The sequence below is a fragment of the Lithobates pipiens genome, unplaced genomic scaffold (genome assembly GCF_037356315.1).
Source record: "Lithobates pipiens isolate NorthernLeopardFrog02 unplaced genomic scaffold, aLitPip1_a1.2 Scaffold_8, whole genome shotgun sequence".
Classification (NCBI taxonomy): Eukaryota; Metazoa; Chordata; class Amphibia; order Anura; family Ranidae; genus Lithobates; species Lithobates pipiens.
The window spans coordinates 146,672,003-146,689,918 of record NW_027507903.1 but is presented as its reverse complement, the minus strand read 5'-3'; the positions used below and the strand labels follow the sequence as shown (position 1 = coordinate 146,689,918).

The 17,916-nt window shown below is 38.0% G+C and overlaps 1 protein-coding gene across 1 annotated transcript in view; it reads right to left on the bottom strand.

The window, feature by feature from the left end:
- Positions 1-17,916, bottom strand: part of LOC143960916 (uncharacterized) — a 614,677-nt gene that overhangs the window by 388,275 nt on the left and 208,486 nt on the right. Inside the window, exons 30-37 of the mRNA XM_077469935.1 lie at positions 14,599-14,670; positions 11,800-11,880; positions 8,757-8,783; positions 6,886-6,930; positions 4,583-4,651; positions 4,358-4,453; positions 3,136-3,162; positions 2,933-2,986 (exon numbers count right to left, since the gene is read on the bottom strand). Of these exons, the coding sequence (XP_077326061.1) occupies positions 2,933-2,986; positions 3,136-3,162; positions 4,358-4,453; positions 4,583-4,651; positions 6,886-6,930; positions 8,757-8,783; positions 11,800-11,880; positions 14,599-14,670 (471 nt within the window). The remainder of the gene's footprint in view (positions 1-2,932; positions 2,987-3,135; positions 3,163-4,357; positions 4,454-4,582; positions 4,652-6,885; positions 6,931-8,756; positions 8,784-11,799; positions 11,881-14,598; positions 14,671-17,916) is intronic.

The following is a 17,916-nucleotide window of genomic DNA, read 5'->3' as shown; positions in this document are numbered from 1 at the left end:
TTGGCCCAACAGGCCGTGGTTTCCGCTCCTAATGCAGCTGAGTTTTCGGGATCCAGTTCCTCTCCCTTCCAGGGCAGATCTCCTGCTACAGGTAACATCTCTTCACCCATGCCCGGCCCATCTTCATCTGATGGTCTGGTTCTTGAAAGGGGAAGGTTGGAAGCATCAGGATGTCCAAGTACTGCTATCGCTACTCTACTGAATGCTAGAAGGCCAGGTACTAATAAAGTCTATCAAAGAATCTGGGCGAAGTTTGCTGACTATATTTCTTCCGTTGGCAGTTCCTGTAGTGATCCGAAGATTCAAGACATTTTGGGTTTCCTACAGACGGGACTAGACCTGTCACTATCAGTGAGTTCCTTACGAGTTCAAATTTCGGCAATTTCTGCATTCACTGGCGTTTCCTGGGCCAAACACCGTGTTGTCAGACAGTTTTTCAGGGGAGCAATAAGACTCAGACCCCAGAAAAAAACAAGATTCTCCAAATGGGATCTTCCTTTTGTCCTGGATTCCTTTTCAGAGGAAAGGCCTGAGCATATGGTTCAATCATCTATCAAGGCTCTTTCTCTCAAAGCTGCCTTCCTGGTGGCTATAACATCGGCCAAGAGGGTCTCCGAGATCAGCTCTCTGGGTTGCAAAGAACCCTTTCTGACGTTCTTTCCGGATCGTGTGGTCTTGGTTCCCATGTTAGGGTCAAATCCTAAGGTCACATCTGTATTTCATGAGAACCAGGAAATTGTTCTTCCTACTTTTCGGACTTCCGGAGATTCTAACATTCATCCTTTAGATGTTGGAGACGTTCTAAAACAGTACTTAGGATCCACAGCTCCTTTTCGGACTTCTGACCATCTCTTTGTTTACTTCCATGGAAAGAATAAGGGATCGGGTGCTTCTTCGAGAACCATTGCAGCTTGGATTGTTCAGGCTATTCAAGGGGCTTATAAAGCTAAGGGTTTGGCTCCTCCAGAGGCGGTGACAGCTCATTCTACCAGGAGCGTTTCAACATCATGGGCGGCTGCTCGTCATGTTTCTCCAGAAGTAATCTGTAAAGCGGCCTCATGGTCATCAATTAATACCTTTATGACACATTATTGTGTTGAGCCGGCTTCTTTATCTTCGGTTAATTTTGGTTTACATGTCTTATCTGTTGACGGTGCCAATTAAACCTTTTTTTCTGTTAACCAGCAATTTCCCACCCGGGTGTGTATGGCTAGTTATTTCCCATACGTAGGCTGCCATGGAGTCTGTCAGGAAAAAGGAAAATGTATATCAAATACTTACCGTAATTTTCCTTTCCTGATGGACTCCATGGCAGAAGGAGTTCCCTCCCATTTGCTGGAGTAGGCTAAGTTACGGAACACAGTCTCTGTTCAGAAGCAAAGATTTATGGGAGTGGGGTCCTATGAGGTATGAGAGGCGGGATTAACCCATACGTAGGCTGCCATGGAGTCCATCAGGAAAGGAAAATTACGGTAAGTATTTGATATAAATTTTCCGTTTTCCAGATGTGTTTACCAAACTTAACATTCACCACAGAAATGTAAATATATCATGGATCAATGCAAATTTCAGATCCTTCTGGTTACCTAAGAATATTACTTTCTGAGATGTGTTGATTTACCAGAGATGCCCCTATGCCATGTATTAATGGGGTACGGTATTAAATTAACACTACAAAGGTGGAAATGACCAGATCACAGCAATACACACATTATGCTATAAATCTAACCAGTAACACTTTCTTTTCTTGACAGGAAATGCATTGTTTTAAATACATGAACTACACTTGTAACAAAGTACATGGTAAACAGAAACCATGTGATATTGCTAAATAATTTCAAATGGTAGGTACTGGGGTAATATACCAATAGAGCTACCAGAGATAAAAACAAAACTGTATGAAACCAAAAGATCCATCCCCTTAAATGTTGCCAGACTGCCACAATTCTAGTTCAAAAAGTAATATACTTTCTCTGTGGTCAGTCTGCATGAGTACAACCTTTAGACAAAACCACACCCATTTATTTTGCAGCGCAACTACTCTAAGCCCTTGTACACACGGTCGGAGATTCCAACAACCAAATCCGTCGGAGTAATTCTGACGGATTCATTCTGGAAGAGGTCCGGAAGTGATGTTGCATACACACGGTCGGACAAGGTTGTCGGAAAATCCAATTGTACATAACGTGATGACGTTATTTTGTTACGACGGGACTACGTTCAGGCTAGTAGCCAATAGCTTTGGTCTAGGAATTTGATCTGAGCATGCGTGGCACTTTGTCCGTCGGAGCAGGCTACACATGATCGGAGTATGTCCGATCGGAGCATTTTGTCAGAAAATTTTACCTGCAAGTTGGAAAAGTTGGTCCGTCGGATATTCCGACAGAAACAGTCCGATGGAGACCACACACAGTCGGAATATCTGACAAAGTGGTCCGATAGGACACATTCCCTCGGAATCTCCGACCGTGTGTACAAGGGCTAAGAATGTCCCAGTGCTGTGTGGATTTCCTTGTCTTCTTTTTCCATATGTGTTGTGATTGTTATTCTCTAGTGGTGCTTTATTCATTTTTAATCATGATGTTTATATTTGGGAATAAGAAGCAATAGGACTGTAATTCACACTGAGAATAGGAGTTTCCCACATTCTATTATACCAAAGTCAGACAACAGCTTCCAACGCATAGCTTGTGTGTCTCTAGCATTAGAAAAATACATGATGGATCATTAATAATGAAAAAGGTATCCCTACCAGTCATATCTGACAATGATAATCAGGTGTTTAGCTCTGGATAATGCCCAGTCACCCATTTCTTCTTGGTGTTGGCCCTTTTCACATACCATTTATGTCATATTTATCTAAAAAGATATACTAATGATGTTTGATCATGCTCTAAATAATACTACATACTTTAAATTAAGAATTACTTACAGACTCTCCCTGATCTCCTTTATCTCCCTTTGATCCAATCTTTCCACGGGGGCCCTGAAAAAAACAGTATTTTGAGCTTATAACAGATATCTGATTAATATCTGTATCTGTCACCTTCTATAAAACTAATGATGAAAAAAAGGGAAAAGTTGGAATACACATAATTATGATTGCAAGAAAATAGAAGGACTAAACATACTCACTTGAGTGCCTGTTTCACCTGGTTCACCCTGAAAGAATGTGATATGAGCCAGATAAATACAAAAGAAAATACGATTCTGTCTAAACTTAGAGTAACTGTAGCGAAGAAATTAAACTGTGTTTTCTAGAAAATTTACTAAAAATGCCAAAAAGTACACAAATACCCATTAATAGTTTGGTTTTAATAATGCGCACTAGACATCAGTCTGCAATACTTCAAATAAGCACCACTCATCTGTAGCTAAAGGAAAATCTATCAATATGCTCTCTCCTACAGCAAGACCAACATTTTAACTTTTACAAGAGTCTTGTAAATAGCTTACATAGAAACTTAAACACAAGGCCTATAAAGCAACACGGTAATAGAAAATTGTCATACATTCGGTCCTAAACCATGCTACTTTTAAATTTAATCCATAACTCCTAATTGAAAACATTGGCACCAACAATTTATATGAATCATATTGTGTAAAATTCAGTTTGTTAAACACATACAAATAGAAGGCATTCTTTTGCATCTAAAATATCTTTCCATTTATAGTCTTATCTATTCACTAAATTATTATATATATTATTATATATAAAGCAGCATATTGACCAATACCAAAAAATGTAAATATGTTAGCTCTTTTATTACTCTTTATTTATTAATTTTTGAAAGACTTTATCATAGCTTCCAATTAACATTTGAGAGTAAGTAACGTGGAGATAAGTCACTGCTTCTCTACTCCCTATGTACAGCACAATAGTGATGTCACTACTTGATTTATATGGCAATATTTGGGCTAGCAAAGTCTTTTTATGCACGCAAAGTGGATTTATATTTTCTGTGGTTATTAAAAACATGTATTTAGTTGAAAGCTGTTGTGTCCATTTTGTAAAGATGCAGGAGCGATAAAGCAATATATACCTATTATATATGTATTTATTATGTCTCTCAAGGATGATGATGGTGTACTGGGTTGGCCAAGTCAACACAATTGCCATAGCAATTAATTTGCCTCTTCATTTAAAAAATGGAACAGAATGGGAAACATATTGAGATAACTCAATTTAACCCAGGGATATGAGTTATCAAGCTGGGTATGAAGCAGGGACTATGGTGAGTAATTCTTGTTGCTGGAGGTAATAGAAAGATACAAGAAATTATTGGATGATTCGGAATTATCATTCTGCTTAAATAACAGTTAGTGCAGTACAAAAACATATATATTTTACACAAACCTTGATAGAAAGTCCTGGAGGACCTTGGGGACCTGGAAATCCTGGAACGCCAGGAGGACCGGGAAGGCCAGGAGCACCAGTATAACCCTTTGCACCCTAGAGTAATAAGGGTAGTACAATCAGTAAGGAATAAATTGATTTTAGGGTAACAATATGGCATTTTATTTATATGTAGGTTGTTCACATAATTCATTCTATTTTGTACTTTGTTATGCAAACACTTACGGGTGATCCAGGAATACCACCAATACCAGCCAGTCCGTCAACTCCCCCAAGGACATAGCCTGGCTCTCCCTATGCAAGAGGAACAAATACATGTAAACCTTTTGATACTCAATAAGTCAGTTTTAGTCCAGTCATGTTAACTCCACTTTTTATAAATTTAGCATTCATGGTTAGCTTAAAATACTTTATAGTGAACAGATTTTATAATATCTAAAAAGAACCCCGAGTGAGCTATGGTATAGTATAGAATACAGTATGTTAAATGGGACATTAAAGTGTATGCCCAGTTAAAACGTTTTTTATTCCCTTTGGATAGTGTTAGAAAGCATTAGAACCCCTGTTGTTTTTCAATGATATCCAAAGCTATGTCACTGTCCCACTGTGTCCCACTGTTCACCAGTTTTACAGTCTCACCAGACAGCAGAAAGTGAGGGAAAATAGCAACACAGAAATAAATAAAAAATATTTATTTAAGTAGGGGAAGTCTAAAACCCTTGTCAAATTTTGTGTTGCTGTTTGTGTCCGTTTTACAAATGTTCCCTCAGCTTCTGTGTGCAGAAATAGTTGTGACAGGAAGTGATGAAATTTTCTCTAAAAGAGTCCCAAATAGCAGTAAATACCTGATGGGTTCTAATTCACACTCTTTCAAAAACTAAAGAAAACAGTTTCGGCTAGAAGTGCACACTCATTGTATATGTTATTATAGTCCCAAAAATTTTACATATTTCCCCAATGATCAGATCATATGGGTTCAACCTAAGCCAGTGCTGTTAAAGCTATGCAGTCACAAAGAATGAATCTGTTTCTGTTAAGGGAATTAACATCTGATCTTAGAAATATGGTAGCTATACTGTAAACCCACCCAAAATCTATAGGGAAATCTTGTATGCAAAATCCGACTGTCCTCAGGAAACAGGTTTGGATGCCAGGTACAAAAACACATGTTTGATGTTATGGAAGAAATTAGAAAGAAAATAAGTGTCTGTTGTACACTCTGTTGGCGCAACTTTCCTCTTACAGGGTGAAAATTTATTAAGGCTGATTTCCTAACCTACAAGATTATCTGTTCTCATACACTACAACCAGATGGTGGGGTGGTGGATTTTCTGTAAAGATGAAGGGGACTGTAATCTAATCTCTAGGGGTACTATAACGCTTGCAGGCAGGTGCAGTTAGCTTGCCATTATGGCATGGGAAAGTTAAAAGCAGGTGTTTATAAGTTTGGAAAAATCCCTCCTCATGTTATGTAGTGGGTAGAATGAGTGCCCATATAAATGCCAGCTTTGGGTGGGGCCCAGGAGAGTCCAAGGTATTGGAAAAGGCTCCCTAGAGCTGCCAAGATGTACACCTATACAGAGTTGATCTAAAGGACCCTATGCATGGCTGAATTCCCAGGCAAGGTGGCACAGATCATTTGAGGATTAGCTGGGGTCACTTTGTCTACCCCAGACCTTTTTCTACAATTACATAGTTAGCCTGGTTGAAAAAAGTCCATCCAGTTCAACCAATAAAAGGGAAAACATTTTTACAATCCTATATACAGTATACATTCCCATACCCATAGTTGATCCAGAGGAAAGCAAAAAAAAAACAGCAAAGCATGATCCAATTTGCTCCAGCGGGGGACAAAATTCGGACATAATAATGCAGGCCTTTTATAAAGCAATCTCCTGAGCTGGACAGAACCAGCTCTTAAGGGAATCTATTGCACATTTTCACAGCTCTTAATGTAAAGAAGCCTTTTCGTATTTGTAGATTAAACCTCCTTTTATCCAGACCTAAAGAGTGCCTGCTTGTTCTCTGTGATGACCTTAAAGTGAATAATTCAACACCACGTTTACTGTACTAATGAAAGCACTTTGTTCCCTGACCCTCAGCTCCGAGTCTTGTCATCCTGGCTCGGTGATAGAGAGTCTGAGGATTTAGTATACATAGAAGTTGTCCACCTTCTATGGTGCTCCCAAGTAGAAGAGTCAGGAGGGAAGACAGAAAGATGTGTATTTTGACTGCTGTGGGATGTGCATCCATGCTAGTGGTGCTCTGCACTGAAATGCCAGTATGTCAAATATGAAACATCACAGAAGTAATGTAACAATGTGATGTTGCAGTAAATAAGATAAGTGGTGAAAGATATGGTTGTGTTCAATTAGACGGCAGCACTACTGGCACTTTTCAAGGCTTTCACCCTTATCTATGCACAAGATAAAATGGACAATTCACTGTTTGTAGAGAAATGGACTGTTTAATAAAAAAAAAGTACAAATATCTTGTAACCCCAAGTTTCCTTTTTCCAAAATGCTTACTCTGTCTCCTTTTGGCCCAGATGGTCCTGGATACCCTTGAAGTCCCTAAAATACACAAAACTATAATTAATATTATAACATTAACATAAGAATATGCTAAAAAGTACACACAGTATACAGATATGCAATATTTTTTTTTCCAAACACACACACACATAAATAATTGTTCATATAGCAGGATTAATGTCATATAAGCTCAGGTAGTACCCAGGTAATTAGTTATACTTTATATGGAACTACAAGAAATCAATGTAATTATGCAACCTAATGTTATTAGTACAGTGAGGACTATAGCCAGGGCTGTCTTTAATATTGATTGGGCCCTGGGCAAAAATTTTCTTAGGGCCCCCCATGCAATTTCGCTCTCCCCCTTCTCTGAGACATACAATAAATAGCAGCTAGACATAAAATCAGTTTACTGTATCAGATCAGGCAGCGATTGCGATTAGTTGCCAGAGGTTACAGCATATCATTACTGCTTACTGACTAGTTGCTAGAGGTTACAGCACTCCTTAAGGCTCACCGATTAGTTGCTAGAGGTTACAGCACATGGATTCTGCTTGTTGATTGGCTGCTAGAGATTACTGTACAGTAATACTGCTCACTGGTTGCTATAGGTTACAGCACATCATCTCCTCACTGCAGGGAGGCCTGATATACATATGAATGCTGCCTTTTTTACACATCAATGCCGTTGGCCTCAGCTATTTACATGTGCATGTCACTGCTATTTACATATGAGTTCCGGTTATTTACATGTAAACACAGAGTCTGCAGGTGAGTCATCTGTACACAACAATAGGGCAGAGCTGGGCAGCATTAGTAGAAGCACTCACACTGAGATATCAGGACACAGCACAGGACTAAACCCCAAGGGACAAGGGAATGTAAACTGGGATAGTTGGCAAGTATGAGGCAGCTGCTTTGGGCCCCACAACAATGACAGGGCCCAGGGCAGCTGCCCCTTTTGCCCTGCCTTAAAGACGGCCCTGACTATAGCTAGCATCTATTCAGGACTGCAGCCTGAAGAACAACACAAGAGCAGGTTTATATAGCTTTAGCAGCAGTTGTGAGATCCCACTTGTACATCTCTGCAGTCTATTCAGATGGGTTTACAGTATTGGTGAGAAGAGAATAAAAAGAAAGATAAAAAGAGTCACATAAGGAAAGAATGTTTTAGGTAATAAAGTGTGACCATTGTAAGTTCAATATATCCCAAAAATATATCCCAAAATATATCCCCAAAAAACATCATTTCAAGTCTCATGAGTGTTACTAAACCCAGGACCATGCATTCACTATATCTGGTCTCCCACAGTACATAGAAAATATGAATGCAATTATTTTAGTAAATATAAACTGCTAAATACCTTTTCTCATCAGCAGTATATAGCAGTCTTATGAATTCTATCAGTGTCTGGCCGAGCACTGGTTAAAACGTGTAGGGGGAGTTTTCTCCTCTAACTGTCTTATGAGGCTGTATGACCCCTGACCTTCTGGCTGGACAATGTTGATTGGCACTGTGCTGATCACATGCACCCCCCCCCCCCCAAACAAAAAGAAACTCTCTAGCAATACACACCAAACTGAGCATGAACAGAGTGAGTACAAGGCTCTATATGATTAGCAGATGGATTGGGGACAGCAAAAGAAGGGAGTAGAATCAGAGAAGGCAGGATCATACAGCCTGTTTACAGCCTGTTTACAGCCTGTTTACACAATGCAGAGGATTAACCCCTTAGGTTCCACAGTGAGTATACCAAGCATGCTTTACTGCATATACAGCCTCATTTTACTGTTGTGGGTTTAGTAATGCTTTAAACATTTACACAAAATATCAAGCATAAATATTTAAAAGTACAGTTTCTTACCCTGTCACCTTGAAAGCCCTTATGACCCTGTAATTCAACATATATTCAGTAAATATATCATCTATGTATTACAGTCATAATTTATGTTTCACACAGGGTTGTCACAATAGTTAAATCATAATTTAATATGTAATTTTTACCATATACATATATAGTATGCAACAAGTAAATATAGGCTATCAGTAAAACACATAATGTAAATGCTCCTACTTTATCATTATAGAGCAATGCTAAAAATATGATGCAGCTTCAAGCATGTCATGTCAGGTGAGGAAAGGATTATGCCTCCACAGATCAGCAAAGCACCATCAACTCAGTGGTGCATCACCCAGTTATATCAGGAAAAAGCAGTTGGGAAAATGGCAAGAAAAAATAAATAAATCAAAAAGGTTCAGTGCCATGGAAACTGGATTTTAAAGCAAATAGTCTTTTAATTGATTCTCCTTAAGGCTAGGTTCACACTATTGCGATGCGGGAACGCCGCGAATCCGCGGCGTTTTCCCGCATCGCTCACCTCCCGCCGGCAGTTCACACTGCCCTATGCGGACGGCTGGGAGTGTCAATGATATGTTAATGACACCCCCAGATCCGTCGGCATATCGCAGTGCGATCTGCCGACTCGCACAGGAATCGGATCGCATGGTGTGAACCCCCATGCGATCCGATTCCGTTGCGGACCCAAAAAAGGGTCCTGTGCGAGTTTGCTGCGGGACAGCTGCGAGTTCAGCCATACTATCTGTATGGCTGAACTCGCAGTGCTACGGAGATCGGATGTGATTTGCTGTGCGAATCACATCCGGATCTCCCCCCGCAGCAGTGTGAACCCAGCCTAAAGCTGAATTGCATGCACATATGAAGAAACAATTTAATATAGTTGCTTATCTATTTACAAATAATTAAAGGGTAGCAATAGTCAAAATGTAAAATGATATATTAATTTCTACATTGAATGTCAATTTTTATCTTACTCCTACTAATCTAAATAATCTTGAAGTTTGAAAAATCCTACTTCATTGAATGCAGTGACACACACATTCACTGTGGGTTGGATTTTCTAAAACTGGAAAGTGCAAAATCTGATGCAGCTGTGCAACGTCACAGCTTCAACCTTCAGCTTGTTCAATTAAGTTTGACACAAAAAAAAGAAAAAAACAGAAAGCTGATCGATTTCTATGAAGAGCTGCACCAGATTTTATACTCTTCAATTTAAGCAAATCAACCATTATGCCTTGTGAATATGCACTGCTGTGTCACACATTCATAGAACCTGCTGTCTGAACTACAGGAGGTGCTGAAGTAGTTTCAGGGGCACAACCAGTACAGAAAACACAGCACATCTGACATCGTCACTGCTTGCAGGCAACAAGGTACAATGGGAGATTTAGTCCTTAGAAATCAAAAGTAAACCAAAGAAAAGCAGAGGAGAAGTTGTAAACATGTAGGGAATCTAGGAAGTTGTGGAAAGAGATTTCTACTGGCCAGCAGACAGGCAACATTCACAACATAGAAAAGTTTTCACGTAAGCTTATATTGGATTGTCAAAAATGCCTTTCATCTGTATTTCTATTAACCTCCCTGGCGGTACGATTATTTAGGATTTTATGTGCTAAAAGCGGTACCATTATTTTGCATGAAAATTTGGCGTTTTATTTTGTAGTCCTGTAATTCTTAGCAATAACTCTCTTAAATCTGTCCAAACCAGAGTCTAGCAGACATCCCGGGTATGATAAAGTTTGAAAAATGAAATCATAAATTATAATATAATAAATAATTATAAATAATTGTACCAAATAATAATATAACAATAATAAAAATTATTCAATAATGTAATCAAATCAAAAACACTGAAATTTGCTCAGTTGCAGAATTGTCACTGTCATTACTTTTCAGAATTTGATGACGGATCTCCCCACAAATCGCTATCCCTCAATTCTGCGAGTGATTCCAATTTATTATCGCTGTTTTCTAGCTGGTCTAAAACCATTTTTGATGTAAAAGGACAGTTTTGGTTGCTATAGACAATCTCCAGTTTCCAGGCATAAAGAACAGTTTTTATTATATAAAACTGCATGCAGGACACTGGGCAGACCACTAGGGACAACGGGGATGTGAAATTATTACATACAGCAATGTAATCTGTAAGATTACATTATATTGTATGTTTACTGTTTGTTTCACTTTTTGAATTTGGCGCCGATCTCCGTCCCTGTGCGTCGCAACACTCGCAGAGAACGGAGATCGGCGATGTGATGAATCGAGCGAGACACGGCTCGCTCGTACAGCGGGGAGACAACGCTGGATCCAAGGGAGAAGGTAAGTAAACCTCCTCCTGGATCCAGCGATGCAGTCCCGAGTCTGGCTCAGGGTTACCGATTTTGGTATGAAAATTCCACCCCGAGCCAGACTCGGGAATACCGCCAGGGGGGTTAAAATGTTGATGATATCATATGAAAGTGTATGCTGTGACTTTAGAACGTTTTTTTTTTTTTTTTACATACAACTATAAAAAGTATTTAAATCTGTGTTGATATCAGCTTCTTATCACCCCCTGTACAGCAGCACTCAGACTGGGAGAGAAGACGGCATTAGGTGCTAATCAGGTGTGCTGCATGTACACAAAATGAGAGGGATCATACTTACAAGATAAGAGATCAGAATTAATGACTTACTAGTGTGACATCTCTCCACTTCCTGGCTGCGCTGTTTGGTAAAGTGGAGGTGTATGAATCACTAATGTGTGCTGACAGAATGTTCAGAGTTTAGCTTTAAGGAAAATGCATTGGGATTGATTTACTAAAATTGTAAAGTGAAAAATCTGGTGCAGCTGTGCATAGTAGCCAAGCAGCTTCTAACTTCAACTTGTTCAATTCAGCTTTGACAAAAAAAAACAACCTGGAAGCTGATTAGTTTTTATGCAGAGCTGCACCAGATTTTTCACTCTCTTATTTTAGTAAATCAACCCGATTGTGTCTAAATTAGATCTGTATGTATGCATAGGGTGAATGATCTAAAAAAAAAAAAAAAAAAAGAGCTTATCATTTACCATTAGGCCGGGAGGACCTGGGGGACCTGTTCGACCAGGGCGTCCTGGAAGGCCAGGAACACCATCTTGCCCAGGCAAACCCTAAAAAGATTTTATACTGTTAAAATATGGCATATAATAAATAAAAAGGAACATCAAACATACATGTTACTGTTGTTAGACAATTTCTGCAATTATAATGATGAACATTTTCTCAAATGATCACTTGTAGAACAAATGTAGATGACTGTAGCCACTAAATTACAGTTTCTGTGCCCCATTGTCAATCTTCCTTAGCAATATCTTTCACATAAATATCTAAGAGCCAGCCCTATATTCAAGGGAGATAGAGGAGTAGACAAGTAAGACATAATATTAATTTAGAACTAACATGGAAGTACGTGTACATGTTTTTATACATGCCAGTGAAAATGAAGTGCTGTTTCAAAGATTCTGCAATGTGGTTTCCATAAATTCATGATGTATTTCAGTTTAAACAGTTTATATATAAAATATTCATCAAACAGCAACCCTCTCTTTGGTTCCAACAACCATTCATGTTAAGGGAACATTTCTAATCCATTAATTAGCCATTAACACATTTCTCTATCTCATTGCTTGTCTGGTAGGTCTTTTGCAAACCCCTTTACTGTAAATGATTTCTAGGGAACCTTTAAAAACTGTATGCAGGCAAGCTTGAGCAGAGCCCTTTGAAATTTAGCATATATGTGAAAAAAACATGCTGCAAAGCAAGGAACCGTAGACATTCGTTCCTTAATTATTATGATAAAAGAAAATGTGTGAACATAAAAGTAAAATCATATATAAAGCTCTCTTGAACTCAACACAAACAATACAAATATACCAAGGCAATAGTGAGAAAAGGTAAGTCAGAGAAAGCTAAAATAGTTCTGTCAACATGTGTAAAACGGTGATAAAATAAGGCTTAAACTTAGGAAACATAAAAGATAAGACCATTAAGAAACATTAACTATTACCACTGTTGCCAAGCCCACAGTAGACTAGACTAAATAACTAGAACAAATGATTGCATGACAGTCTGGTACTACACAATCAAATGATGGGAAAGTTTAACTTTAGTATATATACACTGTAATGGTAATTCGATTTGATAGATTTTATATTACAATTTAAAAAAAAACTGTTTTTCCTATTTAACTGATTGAAAATAGTGATTATAAAGGTGTTATTTATTGTATAATTGTCAGAGAGGGCAGTGACAATTTTATTTTGAGATGGTATTTTTCTATTTTAGTACCTGCAGAACCAAGAGAACAATAAAATAGATACATAAAATACATAAATACATAAAAAGTCTGCTTGTACTTATAATGCAGGTCTCTTAAGTATTATGAACACATATAAATGACATTACAATTTAAACAAAGAAACTTATATTTGAGCCAGAATCAATTTGAGCACACAGCTTATAATACTGAGAATAATGCACCCCTTGCTGTAGTTTATAAAGATATTCCAAGCCAACCCTGAGCTGTCCGTGCATATAAACCAAATATAACCAAGCTTTGTGGTGCAGAGAGTGACCATTAGCACCACATCTCCAAAAAAAACATGTTTTCTGCTAAATCCCTTAATCAGGGGTGTAGCTTTTGAGATGTCAAGTAAAAATTTCAGACCGTATGGTAAAATTTCAGACCATATGGTAAAATGATATAATTGTACTTTAATACAGACTTAAAATAGGTATTTCACAAAAAACATTAAAAGAAGACAATTTGATTGTAATTGTCGTACCACAATTTATATTTCACATGCATCCTAACATGTAGGTTTTGATAGTTTCTTGTGTGAAAAAAAATCATGAATAGACCCCTAAGGTGTCTGTTTATGAAACAGAGAAAAACCGTCATCCGCAGGATTACGGCTGAGCTCCCGTGTATACCAGTTTATGTATCTGAGATGAGGAGCCGAAACATGGCTTTTCATCACAGTACACGACCATTCTGTCATTGGCCAGTTTACGAAAGTGAGATATGAAGATCTCACTGGCAATTACACTGAATCTCTATCTCCGTCCCAGATTCTCCAGCTCAGAGGTGAAGAATCTGGGAGAGAAGCTGGTGTGATTAGCAAAAGAGAAAGAAAGTATGCATATACTTATACATATATACAGTATATATATTATATTTATACAAAAAATATAATTTACGGAAGTCTATATGTATTCTATCTTCTCTCTCTCCATACAGTATATATATAGATATATATAGATATATCTAAATCTATCTATCTATCTATCTATCTATCTATCTATCTATCTATCTATCTATCTATCTATCTATCTATCTATCTATCCATATCTATCTATATAGCTATCTATATATACTGTATATATTATTATCTACACACAGTGCATGTAATTACATGTTCTTTTTATCTTTGGTTTCACTTTTTAAAACTCTGCTGCACTGTAATCTCACAATAGCTCACGAGATTACAGGCAGCCCACCCCTTCTACTTGGATCTCAACCATTTTCAGAGGAAACATGTCTCCTCTGTTCTCCTTCTGAGAACAGAAGTTCTCAACTTCATAAACAGGCTGCAGAGAGGTTTCCTCTGGGAACTGGCAAGAACTGAACTGAGAGAAAACTTCTCAGTTTAATAAACATACACTTAAGTGTATTGTTCCTAAATTAATTCACCAGAATGGGCCCTCAAAATCTGTACTTGTCACCTCATACAAATAATGTGATGCACAGTATGTATTATTTATATTAGTATAGCAATGTGGGTAATAATATTTTTTTCTAAATGTCATACAAAAGGTTTTCTTCTTACCCGTTCTCCTTTCTCTCCTTTGGAGTTTATGTTAAGGAGATCAAAGCCGCCTGTCTGTAAACCTGTGAATGTCTAATAAAGATAGAATATTGTATAAAAGAAAGGAATTGTATTTTGTATTTGCATAGTCAATAAAACTGTCTATATTTTTTATGCAATTTGAAAAAAGGCTAAATTCATATCAGAGGATAAGCCAGAATGAACATAGAAAAGATATAAACCGTTACTTTCAAACACACAGTAAACTAAAATGCTATTTTTTTGAATGTGCTTGTGTTCCTATTCACAACCAGACTTGAACTGAGTAATCATTTACAAAGCTGAGTTGAGAGACTAATAAATAAAATGTAAAAAATATATCTTACTGCTTATAGAATGTAATTCTGATTTTGAATAGTATAACTACAGTCTGTAATTGTCTAACCAAGATACTGCACATCAACAACTGTATGACCTGGTTTTTGGTAAGCACTAATAAACAGATATTTCCATAGTCAAAAGGGGAAAACAACAGGAAATGTTTATTTACGGTAACTAGTAAAGTGTTAGAGGTTGCTTGTAACCACATTAAAGTAGTACTATAGACATTTTTATTTTTATTTTGGATAGATCAAGTGAGGGTTATAACCCCTGTCAAAAAATGTTTTGACATCTGTGTCCCATTTCGGAGATTTCCTTTCACGTCTTGTCCCATAGCCAAACGAAGTGAGAGGAAATGAACCAGTGTCCCGATTGGAAGATTTCCCCTCTATTCTATTCTATCTGGGGACAACCTAAAATTTGTGATTTTATTTAAAGCCCCATACACATTATCCGATTTTCTGCTGATTTTTGTCTTCAGATTTACCAAAACCACGTAGTGCAAGGGCCTGCCTGATTGCATACAAATTGAAACTCCTAAGGTTTGACCTCACTACATGGTTTTGGTAAATCTGAAGACAAAAACGAGCAGAAAATCTGATAGTGTGTGTATGGGGCTTTACTTTAAATTTCAATAATAATAATAATAATGATAATGGTAAACAGGACAAATAGAGAGGGTGAGTCTACTAAACAGGGGGAACAGACAGCAGTAAAAAATTACCGGGGTTCTAATCCCTCTCCACTCTATCCAAAGCCAAAAAAAAATGTTGCCTTTAGTTTTACTTTAAAGCTCATACAAATCAAAGATGAATATTTGTATATATTGCATCTTAACAGTCCTTACATGTGGTGGCTGTTTCGGTATCCTTTTTGAGGATGTTTGTCCTTTTTTCACTTCTCCTGACTTCATCTATGAAGGGACTAATGTTGCAACTCTAGGCTGCTCCCCTGATTTTGGGTACAAACACTGCTTTGCCTTCTCATCTCTAATACTAGGGATGAGCAAGAAGTTCAGCCTGAACACAAGTTCAGAACACATTTTGCCCATTCAGGCATTCGACTATTCTCCAGTCTTTTTACTTGATAATGGTAGAAATATTTAAAATGTATAAAAGAAAAAACATTTTACTTTTGTCTGTGTTGCTGTTAGAGATTTCCTGTCCTTCCTGTCCCGGGGAAAACCTTTTCACCAGTGAAGCGAAGGAACCTCTCCCACCCCAGTATACCCAGGTCCAGAGTGTTGATTAGCAACATTGACAATAGGCAGCAATGCAGCAGCTGAACACATTGCCAAACAGACAAGTTTGGAGTGATATAAAGCTCTGTGCTGTGATGTCACTCATCTCCTGCTTAACTCCTGCCAACTGAAACTGAGACTCTGCAATTGATGCCCTTCCAGGTCAGTCCCACAGTAACTGCAGTGACTGCCCATGGCTTGCTCCCAAACCCAGTCAATACCTGCTAAGTTTCCCAGTGGTCTCCTTTTGTAACTAGTATTGCTATCTAGTATTACTATCATGGGCCATAATACTTGAGGATCTCAATACAGAAAATTAATAATTTGTATGGAATTAGTTAATGATAATAGGAAAGGAGTAAAATAGATCTCCTGCAGCAAGTAACAATAGACACCCCCCCCCCATCAACAACAGTTCATTATCAGCAACAATAGATCCCCCAACAACATTAGATTCCCCAAGCAACAATAGATCCCTGCTGCAACAATAGACTGTGAGCAACAAAATATCCCACAGTAATAATAAATCCACCCAGCAACAATAGACACCCTCAGCAACAATAGACCCCCTCTGCAACAATGAAGCTTGAGCAACAAAATACCAGCAGTAACAATATATCCACTTCAGCAAGAATAGACCCCTGCCAGCAACAACAGATTTCCCTACAGCCAGCATCAATAGACTCTCCATCACAATCCCAGCACCTCTTGCCATTACGTATACTCAGTGAAGAGGTACCAGAACTGTTCCCCCACATTCCTGCTGAAAAAGCCCTGTGTATATATATATATATATATATATATATATATATATATATATATATATATATATATATATATATATAGTGCCTTGAAAAAGTATTCATATTGTCATGTTACAGCCAAAAATAATTTTATTGGGATTTTATGTGATTGACCAACACAAAGTGGCACATAATTGTGAAGTGGAAGGAAAATGATAAATGGTTTTCAAAATTATTTACAAAACAATATCTGAAAAGTATGTCATGTATTTGTATTCAGCCTCCCTGAATCAATACTTTGTAGAACCTTTCACTGCAAATACAGTTCTTTCTAATCTTTTTGGGTATGTCTCTACCAGCTTTGCACATCTAGAAAGTGAAATGTTTGCCCATTCTTATTTGCAAAATAGCTCAAGCTCTGTCAGGTTGGATGGAAAGCATCTGTGAACAGCAATTTTCACGTCTTGCCAGAGATTCTCAATTGGATTTAGGTCTGGACTTTGACTGGGCCATTGTAACACATGAATATGCTTGGATCTAAACCATTCCATTGTAGCTCTGGCTGTATGCTTAGGGTCATTGTCCTGCTGGAAGATGAACATCCCCCCAGTCTCAAGTCTTTTGCAGACTCTAATGCCGCGTACACACGACCGGACTTTCCGTCAGAATAAACTCTGGCAGTCTTTCCGATGGAGTTTGGCTGAAACGGACTTGCCTACACACGATCACACCAAAGTCTGTTCATTTAGAACACGATGGCGTACAAAGGGACTAGAAAAGGAAGTTCAATAGCCGGTAGCCAATAGCTGCCCTTGCAATGTTTTTGGTCCGTCGGAATAGCACACAGACAAACGGTTTTCCCGATAGGAATTGATTCCATCGGAAAGATTTTAAACTTTTTAAACATGTTCTATTTCTAGGTCCGTCAGAATTTTTTTTTTAAAAAGTCAGATGAAGCCCACACACGATTGGAAT